General features: G+C 38.1%; 2 protein-coding genes and 1 long non-coding RNA gene across 23 annotated transcripts in view; 1 reads left to right on the top strand and 2 right to left on the bottom strand.

Moving 5' to 3' along the window:
• ERAP1 (endoplasmic reticulum aminopeptidase 1) overlaps window positions 1-13,076 on the top strand; it is a 33,699-nt gene extending 20,623 nt beyond the window's left edge. For 3 of the 5 annotated variants that reach the window (XM_045394844.2, XM_065546502.1, XM_005557427.4), the window contains 8 exons: window positions 1,388-1,467; window positions 1,965-2,148; window positions 3,882-4,038; window positions 4,706-4,890; window positions 5,786-5,947; window positions 6,430-6,570; window positions 7,119-7,200; window positions 11,047-13,076. In XM_045394844.2, the coding sequence (XP_045250779.2) occupies window positions 1,388-1,467; window positions 1,965-2,148; window positions 3,882-4,038; window positions 4,706-4,890; window positions 5,786-5,947; window positions 6,430-6,570; window positions 7,119-7,200; window positions 11,047-11,202 (1,147 nt within the window). In that variant the 3' untranslated portion in view covers window positions 11,203-13,076. Of the gene's footprint in view, window positions 1-1,387; window positions 1,468-1,964; window positions 2,149-3,881; window positions 4,039-4,705; window positions 4,891-5,785; window positions 5,948-6,429; window positions 6,571-7,118; window positions 7,201-9,583; window positions 10,257-11,046 lie in introns of those variants that run through there. The other 2 variants (XM_073993894.1, XM_045394846.3) reach the window with 1 other exon arrangement.
• Window positions 833-10,728, bottom strand: LOC141407024 (uncharacterized). Of its 2 annotated transcripts, none has more exons than XR_012413942.1 (4): window positions 10,644-10,728; window positions 3,260-3,369; window positions 2,874-2,936; window positions 833-2,216 (listed from the first exon to the last, which is right to left on the bottom strand). It is a non-coding gene; the product is annotated as an uncharacterized lncRNA (long non-coding RNA). The 2 variants fall into 2 exon arrangements; XR_012413943.1 differs by lacking the exon at window positions 10,644-10,728 and adding an exon at window positions 4,665-4,802.
• The window catches only part of CAST (calpastatin), a 112,275-nt gene continuing 109,843 nt past the window's right edge, over window positions 12,878-15,309 (bottom strand). For all 16 annotated transcript variants that reach the window (XM_005557415.4, XM_073993895.1, XM_045394858.2 and 13 more), the window contains one exon: window positions 12,878-14,912. The gene's annotated coding sequence lies outside the window, so the exon portion shown is untranslated. The remainder of the gene's footprint in view (window positions 14,913-15,309) is intronic.

Genomic DNA, 15,309 nt, shown 5'->3' with positions numbered 1-15,309 from the left:
TTATCTTGAAACAATTTCAGACGTATGGAGAAGTTACAAGAATAGCACAACAAATTCCTATATATCCTTTACCTAGATACATGTTAACCCTTTATTCCTTTACTTTCTTCTATAGTAAAGGATATATATATGTGTGTGTGTGTGTGTGTATACACTTCCCTCCCCCATCTTCCCAAAAGGATTAAGGAGGCTTTAAATCTTGATTAATCGATATCCATCTATCTACATAGACACCTATATACATATCTCTGTATGTATATACTTGGCATGTGTTTTTCTGAACTGTTTGACAGTAAGTTGGTGACATGATTCCCCTTCAAACCTAAATGCTTCAGCATAGTATTTTCTAAAAAAACAAGAACACTTATGGCCGGTCACGGTGGCTCACGCTTGTAATCCCAGCACTTTGGGAAGCCGAGGCAGGAGGATCATGTGAGGTCAGGAGTTCGAGACCAGCCTGGCCAACATGGTGAAATGCCATCTCTACTAAAAATACAAAAATTAGTCGGCGTGGTGGTGGGTTCCTGTAGGCCCAGCTACTCAGGAGGATGAGGCAGGAGAATTGCTTGAACCCAGGAGGTGGAGGTTGCAGTGAGCCGAGATCCCACCACTGCACTCCAGCCTGGGCGACAGAGCGAAACTCCATCTCCAAACAAACAAACAGACAAACAAAAACAAGAACATTCACTTATATAACCATAGCCACAGTACAATTATCCAAATTGGGAAATAAACTTGATACAATACTGTTATCTATAAATCCCATTCAACTTTTTTCAGTTGTCCTAAAAATATCTTTAGAGCAAAATAGAAAATAAATTCTGACTTAAGATTTAATACAGGATCACATATTTTATTTAGTTGTTGCATCCTTTTGGTTTCCATGTTTTTCTGAAACAACTTTTTAGTCTTTTTTGGGCTTCTTGATACTGACATTTTTAAAGAGTACAGGTCAGTTATTTTATAGAATGTCGTTCAGTTTGGATTTTCTGCTGTTTCTCCATGATCAGATTCAGTTGATGTATCATTGACAGGAATCCCAAAGAGGTGATGTTTTGTCCTTCCTAGTATACGATTCAGGAGGCACATGACTCCTGAAGTTAGGCCTCTGAGATGCAATCAGCCAATCACTGTAAAAAGGCTTTCAGGGTTCACTTGAGTCCAAATTCTTAGCTCTACTCACGGAGTCCAAGAAAAAGAAATAGTGCCTGAGCTGACACTCCCTGCAAAGTTGGAAAACAGACTGGGGATGTTTTGAGAGCTTGGCTGTAGCAGTTTTGGTACTGTCTTGTTCTAACTAACCAGTGCTTGGCACATGATAGGTGATTTAATAACTGCTTGTTGAATTGAATCAACAAATGAACAATCCATCTCTCCTTTCTTTTAGGTACCTGTGGCATGTTCCATTGACGTTCATCACCAGCAAATCAGACATGGTCCATCGATTTTTGCTAAAAACAAAAACAGGTAATTTATTTTGGAAACAACCAGTTTAATTCAAGGAGGAATGTGAAAATGTGTAGGGTTAAAATGCTGTTTCTTTTGCTGTTTATCTCGGTTAAAGCAAAAGGGATCAGATTGGAAATACTTTCTGGTTTCAAAGAAGAATGGCCAGTATCTTGCCAGATAGAGATTATAGTTGAATTATATAATGCTAAAAAGGAGGGATTACCAGTGAACATTCCCTATTACTTTGTTAACATTACTGTTTTATATCATATGTATGGCCAGATACGTAGTTGCATTCTTTTCATAGATCTAGAAATCTCACAAAATTGATGTCTAAAGCTAGTGTTAGCTTTTGTCTATTGAGTTGCTGTTTTCTGGTTTCTGAAAGAAATAAGTGATGATTTCAGATTGTTCAGTATTAAACTCTTCTCTAATTCCTTGCCCAGTCTCTGATGAGAAAAGCTTTCATCAGGCAAGGGAGCAAATGGAGCTTTGATTTATTTTATTTACTCTAGATGTGCTCATCCTCCCAGAAGAGGTGGAATGGATCAAATTTAATGTGGGCATGAATGGCTATTACATTGTGCATTACGAGGATGATGGATGGGACTCTTTGACTGGCCTTTTAAAAGGAACACACACAGCAGTCAGCAGTAACGATCGGGCGAGTCTCATTAACAATGCATTTCAGCTCGTCAGGTAATACACGCTGCACAAAGTCTCGGTTTATTTCTGAAAGCAGATGTTATTGTTCAAATTCTTGATTTCTAAAGACAAAAATGATTGATTGACAACAAGAAGTTGAAAGGTGTTTTCCTCCAAGTTCTTCTAACAACCCAAGATTGCTTTTAGCCTTATGATTAATCTCCTGTCTGTGACTACTAAGGCACTTGAAGGAAGGAATCTGTATCTTAATCTTTCTCATTAACAGTTTAGATCATACTGAGGCAGAAGTGTAGATAACCAGGAGATCAACATCCTGGCGAAACTCCTTGCCTTGTCCCTGCGGTGGCGTGGTCCCTCAGCTTCCTCTGGCCCTGCTATACCGGATCAGGTTTCTCCCATCACTGGGTCTTTAACAGCCTTGAAGGCTTTTTAGAAGACTAAGTGACACAGGCCCAAGTTGTTTGCATTATATTTCTTGGATTAAAGAAGGGATTTTTGTTTTCTTTCCTAAACCAGATACTTGAACTTTGCAGTATCTTTATGGAATATAGCCCATAAAATGTAGCCCAACCAAATGATCTCTGAGTGTGTGAGGACAGAATTAACACTACCCCCTCTTTTTTTTAACCCCCATGACAACGGTTTTTAAGGAAATGCTCCCAAAGCCTAAAACTCAAACTTCTTCAACATGTAGGCAGATCTCAAGTCCTAAGAGGAAGCATGCAGGTGGGAAGGATTCTCTCTGTTTCTCCTCATACCTATATCCTTCTGGCCTAAATTTTGAGTGCCTTCTGGTTCTTCTCACCACCATACTGGGCCTCCTGAAGTGAGAAAAAGCAATGGGGGAGAAAGTTAAGGGTTGCTTACCTAGCTGTTTCTTTCTGCCTAAAAAATTCCCCTCTGTAGAATATTTCTGCTTGAGCCGTAGAGGGCTCTTTCTTTTTTCTTTTTTTTAGCTTATATAATATATACCCTACCACTGAGGTTTTTAACACTAACCCTTTGTAATGAAGGGTTTCTAAGGATATGCAGTGTCTTTTGAAATGGAGAAGAAAATGTGTTTCCTCCAGGGACTCATAGTTTTTACCAGATGATAGTCTGACCAGACTTCCTAAAGGGTCTTTGATGGAAATCCCTTGCTTACCCTAGAAGTTCAGCACACAATCCAGTGTTTCACAGGGACAGATGCTGATGTGCTTCCATTCCGGCTTATCCACGTTAGCCCTGGATGTTACTGTTTGAGAAACTTCCTCCCTAGTGTAAACATGCCAGATGTTGTGTTACATGTGATAGAAAAGAGACTTATATAGTAGTTATCTATTTATTTATTTACTTATTTATTGGAAATGGAGTCTCACTGTGTCGCCCAGGCTGGAGTGCAGTGGTACCATCTCAATTCACTGCCTCTGCCTCCCAGGTTCAAGCAATTCTTCTGCCTCAGCTTCCCAAGTACCAAGTACCTGAGATTACAGGCACGTGCCACCATGCCTGACTGTTTTATGTATTTCTAGTAGAGACACGGTTTCACCATGTTGGCCAGGCTGGTCTCGAACTCCCAACCTCAGGTGATTCACCCGCCTTGGCCTCCTAAAGTGCTGGGATTATAGGCATGAGCCACCGTGCCTGGCCGTAGTTATCTATTTATAAGTAGTTATCCATTTATATCTGATTGCTTGTTTTGCTAGAAGACTAAAATATATTTTGAAGCAAAATGTTGACTTCCTGGATTTACTTTTAAACTACTAACCACAGTGTCTCTTGTTCAGCATTGGGAAGCTGTCCATTGAAAAGGCCTTGGATTTATCCCTGTACTTGAAACATGAAACTGAAATTATGCCCGTATTTCAAGGTTTGAATGAGCTGATTCCTATGTATAAGTTAATGGAGAAAAGAGATATGAATGAAGTGGAAACTCAATTCAAGGTAAAAGCCTGAAATAAAATAGTTATGTAATTACTATTTCTTTTGTGTTAAAAAGAAATCGTGTGTGTGTATGTTTGTGTGTATCTTTATATACATATTAAGGAAAAGCAAATAAATATTAATTCAGTATTTAGATGGATTAGCAAAAATTTTGGTTTTATTTGGCACCAAAAATAGAAATGGCATTCTCAGACTCTGCTTAATTTGCATGGATTTGTTTTTTCCTTCCTTTCACAAACCTTTTATTTCATTTTCCTTTCCTACTATGATGGCTGACATTCAGATTTTCTGGGACTCTTCATGGTACTTGAGGAAGAGGCACAAAATTGTTATTCTTGGCAAAATGTCATGAAGTCTTGTTGCATAATTTGCTCTCAAAATTTAGTCATATAAACTCTAAGTTTGTTTTAAAAGTGGCAATTCATCCTGACTTTAAGTAGATAGGATATCTTATAAAAGTTTGTTATGAAAATATGAAAGTCATTCATCATTATTTATTGGTTTTGACCCTTTTATAATTAAATATAAACAGTGCTGCATGATTTATACAGTAAAAGTTAGATTATGCTTTAAAAATTAGCCCCTATCATCTGAGACCATAATGGATTATATTAACATGAAATGACCTGTGACAATACTAGTCCCTGTTCCTCTGCAATGCCGTCAGGCCTTCCTCATCAGGCTGCTAAGGGACCTCATTGATAAGCAGACGTGGACAGATGAAGGCTCGGTCTCAGAGCGAATGCTGCGGAGTCAGCTACTCCTCCTCGCCTGTGTGCGCAAGTATCAGCCGTGTGTACAGAGGGCAGAAGGCTATTTCAGGAAGTGGAAGGAATCCAATGGAAACTTGAGGTCAGTCCTTACTGAATAACCACTTTGTTGATGTGAAGGGTATCTTTTCTGTTTTCCATCATCGGTACTAAACATTAGGGAAAACAAAAAGTATAAGTGTCTCCCCTGCTGCCCTGTTTTGAAAAATAAATTACTTTTTAAGATTTATCTATGCATCTCTCAACTTTAAGAAATGCTAGGAGGGAACTTCTGTGCATAAAAGTCAAATATCTGGGGAGTTAGGATGGTATTGGAATAATTCCCATTTTTGTATAGGCAATGCAAAATCGTTTTAAACTGTGACAGCCATGCCATAGAGAAACACAGGCATTGTATTTTATAGAAGCTTCTTTGGGCTTCTAAAGTCCCTGACAGGGATGCATAGTAATTGCTGATGCTGTCTAAGCAAGGTAGGATTTTACCATATCTGGAAATCCCTATTCAGCTACATTTCAGTCCTTTTACATTTGGAGCTTAAACCCCACCCAGGAAACATTTATGCCAACAATCTACATGCTTCAGCTTAGAGAAATCCAAACAGTGGTCCTACTGCAGTCCTGACTTGTGATCATGGTGTACATTTTGAATATAGTTTGAATTTCTTTCTTTTGGCTTGAAAGGTGATCCCCTATGGAATCACCCAGCATCATTAAAGTATTTAAATATGTAGGTATTTATAAAAATGGCATTTCACATTACATTTTTGAGAAGGCTACTTAAAACCTAATTTTAGATAGTTTTCTCTTGCCTTTTTTTTTTACAAAGTGTAACTGAAGGAAATCGGTAGCTTTTGTTTATATTTTCAGTTATGCTTCTCTGATCATGGGGACAGTTTAGCAGTTCATAATTGGTCACCATTATGCCTATAAACATACTTACTGCATCTCAGATTCTCATCGTGTGTTGCTTTCTATAGCCTGCCTATCGATGTGACCTTGGCAGTGTTTGCTGTGGGCGCCCAGAGCACAGAAGGCTGGGATTTTCTTTATAGTAAATATCAGTCTTCTTTGTCCAGTATTGAGAAAGAACAAATTGAATTTGCCCTCTGCACAACCCAAAATAAGGAAAAGCTTCAATGGTGAGTCAGTCATTCATTCATGTTCATGTGGCCAAGGGAAATTAGATTAAATTAGATCATTCTGGCATCTATTTTTGTTTTCTTGGCCAGGAATTGTCTATTCTGCTGGGAACATACTGCAAGTCAGCATACATCTAATGAGAAAGGCAAATAATTAGGGAGAACCAGGTGTCAGGAAAAATATTTAAAGGCATATACATTTGTGTATCTTTAAAAAGACAACATATTTAAAATATTTACTAGAGCTACTCTTCCTTAACTATTCTTTTGAGCAAATGAGAGGGTATATGAGAATACTATATAAATGTTAGTTTTTATTATATAGCTATAGTGGGTTTATCAGGATTCTGGTTACCCATTTATCTTTTTAACCTTTGTTATTGGCAGACTTTTTTTTTCTTTTACAAGTAATTTTATTGCCGTGATTCATAACTGTTTCACCACCTATTCATTGCTAACATTTCTTTTCTTAATCCTTTCAGGCTACTAGATGAAAGCTTTAAGGGAGATAAAATAAAAACTCAGGAGTTTCCAGGAATTCTTGTACTCATTGGTAGGAACCCAGTAGGATACCCACTGGCCTGGAAATTTCTGAGGAAAAACTGGAACAAACTTGTACAGAAGTAAGTGGTGCCAAAAATTGTGCTGTGACTGGATAAGTTCATAACCTTACTGTGTTTCAGCCTTGTTGTTTGTAGAAGAACAATAACAGTCTAAAGGTACTTTTTTTAATTGAAGATAGGCAGTAGAAGTACTTGAAGTATTTGTAGAAAATATAAAACTGGAATTCAGTGCTAATTTGTGAATATGTACAGGGGTATTTTCCATTCCATCTGGCATAACCCCTTCCTGAGCCCATGGACTTATGAAGCCTTTCTCCTCAGAGTTCAGCCCAGGCCTTCCACGAACACATTTGCTTGTTTGCATCTGTCATTGTCTAACTCTTATAGCACTTCCTGCCTGTGTCATGTTCTGTTGGATACTTAACTTTTTATTAAGCTGTTGATGTGTATTATTCTTTAGAGCTAGATCTTTACACATTGGATAGACATCATATTTTATACTTTCACACCCATCAGTTTTTAGTTAAAAGGTATTATATATAGGAGGCCCTTAAAATATATGTTAAATGAATATTTCACAACCCATTTTTGAATATTTCCCTCTCTAGGTTTGAACTTGGCTCACAATCCATAGCCCACATGGTAATGGGTACAACAAATCAATTCTCCACAAGAACATGGCTTGAAGAGGTAATATATATATCTTTTTAATCATAAATGAAAATTAGCTAATTAATATGGGGTAGACAAAATACTTTGAGAGTGTGGTGAGTTAGATATGGATTTTGTCATTTAGAAGTTATTTTTGGATGGTATGGTACTGACGGCAGCATAAATCAGTGGCAATTAAACTAGTGAAAACTGCCTCTTAAGACATGTTAAGAGGTCTTAGCTCTGCCATTTAAAACCTTAGGACTTGAAGAAAAATTACTTGAGACAATTAGTCCCTGTTTAAGGATGTTAAAAGTGGGCATTGAGGTATAAATGACTGAAGTGGTCATCCAGCTACTGTTAAAGAGGCAGATCTGGAATCTAGGTTCTTTATAAACCATCCAAGTTCATGGTTCCCTGTCACTTATTATATAACCATCTACCTTCAGACAGAATTTCAGGCAGCTTTAAGATCCATGTATAAAAGAAATGTTAAAATGAAGGACAAAAAGATACATAATGGACAGGTGATAACCATGTGAGGGACTTATGGCTGAGGATAATTCTCGCAATTGTCCCCTGAATTTATCACAGAGATTCCTAGAAGTCAAGGAAAAATGAGGAATCAGTACGAGTTATTCTCATTGTCTGGTAAAAGAGAACATGAAGCATACACGTTTTCTACAAAAGCAGACTTTTCTTCAGTCCTAAACTCAAGGACTTTGATGTGTGGGCCATTGAGTTCTGTGGTGTCCCTTCTATAATAAGGTTTCATATAGTAAAGTTGTAGAACAAATTTTACATGGCTCTTAAACTATGGTACGTTTAGATAAAAGCTGAGAGGCTAATATTAACTTTTTTAGGAGTGGTTCCATTGTGTAGTCTGGTTATACTATTTTCTAGCTTGAGATGGGGAGAGAGCTTTGGAAATGGAAAAGAATGAAGGGTTGTTACAGTCTCGTAGCTTTTTCCAGTTTTCAGTAGCCTCATCCAGGCTTGTCAAATTAACTTGCATATAATAATTCAACCTTGAACTCCAGCGAGGTCTAGAGCAGAGATATTCTGTGTGGTGACTGAAGAGCTGTCCAAAGACTTGACCAGAAAGGTAGTCATCCATAGACAAGATCTATAGCAACAAAGCATTTCATTCATTCATTTGTATTCATTCAAGACATATATGCCACACATGGTTTTAGGTTATGTGGCTGTAACAGTGAACAGACAGACAAAACCTTTGCTGTCATGGAGCTGAAATTTCTGCTGTGGGAATCAGACAATTATAGACAAATCAACTGATGTCAAGTAGTTACATGCTCTGAAGATGAATAAGGCAAGGAGAGGGATTGGGGTAGAGGGTTGGTGCCGTTTTATAGGATGATTAGGAGACATTTGAGGAGATATTGAAGGAAACGCTGATATCTAGAGGAGTATTGTGTGCAGAGGAAACATCAGGTGCAAAGACCCTGAAGCAGGGCATGAAAATTAAAGAGCCTGAGATGTTATCATAATGGAGAGCAAACTATGGACATATAAAATATAGGAGTCATCCTGAGTCCTTCCTTCCCCACACATCTAATTACGCAAGTCCTGCTGGTCCTCTCTCAGCACATGCACTGGATCTTGCGCACATCTCTCTGCTCTTACCCTCATCCAGTCCTTTCTCATCTCTTGCCTTGCCTATTGCAATAGTGTCCTAACTGGCCTCCCCCTTGCCACTTTGCCAATAGCAAAACATTTTCCACATTTAAGACTGCAAGTCAGCCCATAACTGACCCTGGCTTCTTGAACCCTGCCTATTGTTCTTGCAGTAAATTCCAAATCCCTCCTTCCCATGTGTCCACGACCTTGATGACCTGGCTTCTGAGGACCTCTCTGGTGCCAATTCCCACAGGCTCTCCTGGTTTACTCTCTCACAACACTGCAGCCACTCAGTCTCCTTCTGTTCCTAGGCTACCACTTGGTTCTCCTGTCTTTAAGCCTCTGCACTTTTTCTTCTCTCTGCCTGGCTTTTCACTAGAAAGTATTCACCAACTTTTCACTAGAAAGGGGCATTTTATCTTTGAGAGGTCTCGGCTCAAATCACCTTCCCCAAAACCATGCAGTTCAATGCAGGCCACATCTCCCCAGTTACTAGCGTACCCCTGGCATATTTTCTTCATAGCAGTTTATTTACAGTAATCATATTTACTGCGTGTATCCCCCAAAAGACTGTAAACTCCATGAGGGGAGGATGCTTGCCTGATTCACTGCTGCATCCTCAGTGTCTAGCATGGTAATTACAGCAGACAGATGAATAAATATCAGAGTAAATATTGGTGAACAAATGGATGAGGTTAAGTCCCTGATACATGCTGGGTTTGGGGTTTTGCACTTTACCTGCATTATATAACTACATCCTTCACCACTGCTCTTCATTTTACAGATGAGGAGACTGGGTTCCATGAAAGTTAAATCATTTGCTCAAATCAAGTTAGTAGGATAAACCTGTTTTCCTATCCCTGTATTGTGCCACTTATTGCACAGAAATTGTTCTTGAAGAGCCAAGTCTGAATCAAATATTCAGTTGAGATGTTGCATTTCCAAGACAGGTGAAGACAGAAGAGATGATTTTTGGGTCAGGACAAGGGTAAGAGTAATGGTTAGCAGCTGGCTTCACTGTTGTAGAAGGTCTGTTTTTAGTGGAGCTATCATAATGAGCTCCTTCAGGAGTAATGATTTGAGCAATTAGTAAGATTATTGATGTGCTTTGACTGTTGAATAGTGCTCAAAGTGATTTTTAATTGACTGTGAATTAATCTTGTGTTCTGAGCGTGTATGAAGCAGTAGGTTGAGCTACAACTTAAGGTAGACAGTGGAGAAGTATTTTCCAGGTTGCTACAGCAGGAGGCCATGCCTTCTGCTCATTGAAAAGTTGTACCGTATTGACATATAATTTTAAAACAACTCTGCATCATTTAAAATTGAAATCTTATCTTTCTAAAACCCATTCCTACTCCCCTCTTTATTCCCAAACTAATAATATGGTATTATGACATGGATTTCTAAGGAATTGACTATCTGGAATCTATGCTGAATAAATAATACATCTTGGCCTACATTTGCTTCCTGGATACCAAATCAAAAATTGATGGATTAATGCTGTGAAAATTTATGGGAAAAGGGTCATAACCCTTTAAGGTGAAACAGAATCGCACAATGGCCAATCCTGTGGCAAAGCCAGCCTATCTGTCATGTGAGCTCAAGAGGTTAAGATACCCAGAAATGAAACAAGAACAAAGATATTTTTCAGGAGATAGACAAGAGTTTCTTATCTCTTTAAAATCATGGGGAACTTTGAGACAACAATACATTAATTGTAGATTAGGTTAAAAAAATTTGGCAAGGTTTGGGTTTTACCACCGTAACTTGCTAAGAATCCCATTCCCCACAGTGTTTCTATAATAACATACAAGGCCAGGCCCATGGAGGAAGACGGCACTTACATGGTGGAAACTGTTTTGCTTGGCAAAGAAGAGATGGCACATTCTGCTTTTTAGATATCATGTTTTTAAAAAATGAAGTTTGCATCTGTGAGTATAGAACAGAATAACACATTAAATAGACACAATTAAACCTTAATTATAAAATGGTAAACAGTGAAGTCTTTTAAAGTCTGGCAGCTGGGAATAAACAAAAGAACTGCAGAGAAAAAACACAGAACTTGACATCATGAGGCATGAGCTCATTTCATACAGCTTATGTGTACATAATCCTATTCAGACAGCTGGGACTGCCTTCTATATAGAATTTTGACAAATGCTGGAATTTTGGCTTCAGTTTTAACTAAAGTTACATCTGGTTAATGTAATAAAATTAATTTTTTAAAACTCACTTTTTCCTCACAAGGTAAAAGGATTCTTCAGCTCTTTGAAAGAAAATGGTTCTCAGCTCCGTTGTGTCCAACAGACAATTGAAACCATTGAAGAAAACATCCGTTGGATGGATAAGAATTTTGATAAAATCAGAGTGTGGCTGCAAAGTGAAAAGTTTGAACTTCTGTAAAAATTCCTCCCTTGCCAGGTTCCTGTTATCTCTAATCACCAACATTTTGTTGAGTGTATTTTCAAACTAGAGATGGCTGTTTTGGCTCCAGCTGAAGATACTTTTTTCCCCTTCAACTCATTTTTTGACTGTCCCGGTGAAAAGATTGGCTGTTAGTTTTTCATGAGTGGGCTATCGCTACCATGTGTTTCATTCATCACAGGTGTTGCCCTGCAATGTAAACCCAAGTGTTGGGTTCCCTGCCACAGAGGAATAAAGTGCCTTATTCTTCTCATTTTATATTTTACGGTTAAGCCCCCCAGTGTCCAAAACCCTGTGGCCCACATTTGTCTTCATAAACTGTTTCATCAATTTCCTCGAAAGACTGAATAGTCGACTACTGAACAATGAATACCTGGATCCGAGACTAAGCCAGATGATGGCTGGGTTAAAGCTCTGGCTCTCCCCGCTGACCCCTCCAGACCCGCTGCCCACCCCTCTTTTCCTTGCTCCATGCCCAGGGGCTGACTTGTAAAGGCCAAGTCCTCAAGCTTCCTTGCCCTTTGGATGTTGGTCAGTGGGGAGCCAGAGAGCTGGAGCTGGGGTCAGAGGAGGTAGTAGGTGTTCTTCCCTGATTCCCTTACTGGATGCCTCGGGCTGGCATCCCCTGAGGGTCTTAGCTCCTGAGAGGGGACCCTCTTTTCCACACAGCCTTCTCCACCTCTGGATTTTGGTAACTGCTCCCTCCTCATCCCTTCAGGATTAGGGGCCTCAGTGGGAGCCTGGCTTTTACTAGTCCTGGCGGGACTTGTGGTTTCCACATAATGTGCTTGTACTTTTGCAAAAAGTCTTTTTATAGAACCCCCCTCAGATAATTCTGAGTGTCATCTATTTCCCTGACTGATACAGTATCTCTTCTGAAAAAGCAGAGTGCATTCAAGTCTGTAGGAAAACCCTTTTCTTAGGGAGGTGATTCTTTTCTCTCTCTGCTTCTTATTTGGCCTAGTTTACAATTTCTAAATAACTAGTTATTGGCATTTACTGACAGTAAATTATTGCAGGGTCACCAATAAATGATAGTACATTGTGAAACAAAATATTTGCTCATATTAGCAAATAGGACATTCTTTGGCTGTGAAGTCTTTTGTGAAGACTTCACACACAGTTGCTTCAGCACACAGTTGCTGCTCAGGTTTTATGTATAGGTAATAGAAAGCACAGTTTACTAACATGGTAAACCAACAGAGTTCAAGTCAGATAATACCCTAAGAATTAGATTTTATTTCTTATTCTGAAAACTTGCTACACAGGGACTTATCTAACCCACAGTGTGCTGTGTTGCTGACTTGATTAAAGTTGCAGCGTGTTTTGTGCCGACTATAAGGTGCGGAAATCCTCACACCTGGCAAAGAATTCAAACTGAACTTTTTGAATATAAGGCAGAAATTTCAAGATACGGGAATATGATTGATATGAAAAATGTCAAAATGTGGTCCTCTAATACACGACAGAATAGAGTGACTTCTGGACATAAATCTCCAATTTATTAAACCATTCACCACAACAAATAGGTATAAAAGTGGAATTGGAATTTTTATACTTGTTTGTTGTAGTGAATGGTTTAATAAAAATAGAAATCACTGGTAATTTCCACCCTTTTAACGATTTCCCTTTAAAAAAAAATACACAACCAAGATTTTAATGTAAAATATTTTGCTTTAATTTTATTTTATGCCTTGATTAGTGAAACATGGAAATACTGATTTTCAGTTTTGGTCACCTGAGGAACCTACCTTCATTTGCTTTTGGAAAAGCCCATTTTCTAAACAGATACAATGTTGCCACAACAATGTGCAGAAAGCTTTTTGGTAATAAAAATTGTTCTTTGCCTCTAAGTGGGTATTTGCAATTATTTTCTCCTAACTAGATTGTAAAAAGGGCTGCTTTAGATCCTGTAGCTTACTCCAGTTATTAGTTATTAACAAACACCCAAGTTTTGAAGATATTTCTAATTAAAAAAGAAGGCATATTCAGAGTACCTTAAATAAATGTTTACTTTTATAGGCGTCTTTAAACTTCTGGATTTTGGTATGCCATTTAAAAATACTTCTAGATACGCATGGAAATTAGTAATACTGCAGCCATATCCTTGCAGACACATCTGTCAGTGTCAAAGGCTTCAAGATTTTTCTTAAAAAAAGAAAACAAAAAAGCAAACACCTCTACTGCCCAAATGGGAGGATTAGATACAGTTAGAAATCCCTCAGGAAAAGTGTTTTTTCTTTTCTTGTTGCTGCCTTAAAAATAGAATAATGACTATTTCTGATGGACAGAGACATAGCATTTTAAGCTGGTGGAGTGTGAAATCCCACAGGTATGTGCATGACTTTCAGAGAGTTATTTGGCGGGGAGGTTAACAAGATGTGGTGCCATTTACAAGCAGTGTTTTACTGTTTTTGCTTGCCCCGCTGCCACAAGTCAGCTAAGTCATAACAAAAGCTTCAAACTGATGCTAAGGAAGGCCATGCCCTTTGGAAACAAGAAATTCCCAATCTGTTTTATGTTATGTTCCTGACATCTTTTCCTGCATTCACTACCAGGAAATAAGGATGAAATTAAATATCAAAATTCTAATCGATGATATCAGTGCAATGTTCAGGAAATATTCATTCAGAAAGATCTGAGAAACCATTCAAAATGGTGGGACATCAGAACCTACTTACACTGCTGTGGGGGAAATGCAGATTTAAAATTATATATATATATATATATTTTTAAAGCAGAAGTTTCTTTTTGTATTTGGTAAACGTAGGTTCCATAAAGCCAGATGCTATACAGTGCAAGGACTAATGTGGCAATAGTTCTAAGGACAAGTTGCTGCTCAGGTTTTATGTATAGATAACAGAAAGCACAGTTTACTAACATGGTAAACCAACAGAGTTCAAGTCAGATTAATACCCTAAGGATTAGATTTTATTTGTTATGCTTGAAATTTGCTACACAAGGACTTATCTAACCTATATTTTGCTCTGTTGCTGACCTGATTCAAGTCTCAGTGTGTTCTGTGCTGACTGTAAGATGCACAAGTCCTCACACCTGGCAAAGAAGAGTTCAAGCTGAAAAGGGGTTTGGTGCTTCCTGGTTTGTCCAGGTTACCTGTTATTAATTTATTATTAGCAGCCCAAGAGGAGATATGTGCCCAATGTACAATATCTTATGTTTGACTTATAAACATTATCCCAAAGCAACATCAAATACAGTTCAAAAGCCCAAGAGGAAAGGGGGTAATAAGAAATCAGAACATTGAAAAATGTTTAAAGCATTGTTTTCCAAACACTAACAAAAAAATTAAGTGCAAACTAAAAATACAAATGAGATTTACAGGCACTGTGTGTAGAATGTGCAAAAATTCGCTTAGATTTTCTTTTGTTTTTTTGGTGTTGCTTTAAGAAACTTTATCAAATATATTTATTACAAATATAAAGCTTTCTTTCTCTCCCAATTGAAGGCAATTAAAAAAATTCAAAGTTTATCAATACCCAATACAATAACACAGGTGAACCAGTCAAATTCATTTTCTTTCTGGAAAAGAAAAACAAACCAATATTTAGGATGTTCAAAGGCTCAACAAAAACCAGTCTAGAAATCACCCAGAACAATTGTTTTGTTGCCAAAGGCTTTTGTTCTTCAAAAGTCACCATCCACCAGCTGAAGATTTTATATGCAGATACCTTGAAAAATTCAAATAAAAAATGCAGTGAATCATTTAATATGTAATTTTCTTGTTACAGGCATAGTAAATACCACTTAGCAAAAGCATTGTATAACAGACAAGAAGGAATTTCCTATAAGTAAACATGAAAGTGGATTAATAGAATTTTTTTAATTTTGGGAAAAATGTTAGAACAGTTCTAACTAATAAAGCTCCTTTTTTTTTTTTTTGAGACGGAGTCTCGCTCTGTCGCCCAGGCTGGAGCGCAGTGGCCGGATCTCAGCTCACTGCAAGCTCCGCCTCCCGGGTTCACGCCATTCTCCTGCCTCAGCCTCCTGTGTAGCTGGGACTACAGGCGCCCGCCACCTCGCCCGGCTAGTTTTTTGTATTTTTTTAGTAGAGACGGGGTTTCACCG

This window comes from Macaca fascicularis, chromosome 6 (genome assembly GCF_037993035.2).
Source record: "Macaca fascicularis isolate 582-1 chromosome 6, T2T-MFA8v1.1".
NCBI classification, from domain to species: Eukaryota; Metazoa; Chordata; class Mammalia; order Primates; family Cercopithecidae; genus Macaca; species Macaca fascicularis.
This window is presented reverse-complemented; position numbering and strand designations above follow the sequence as displayed.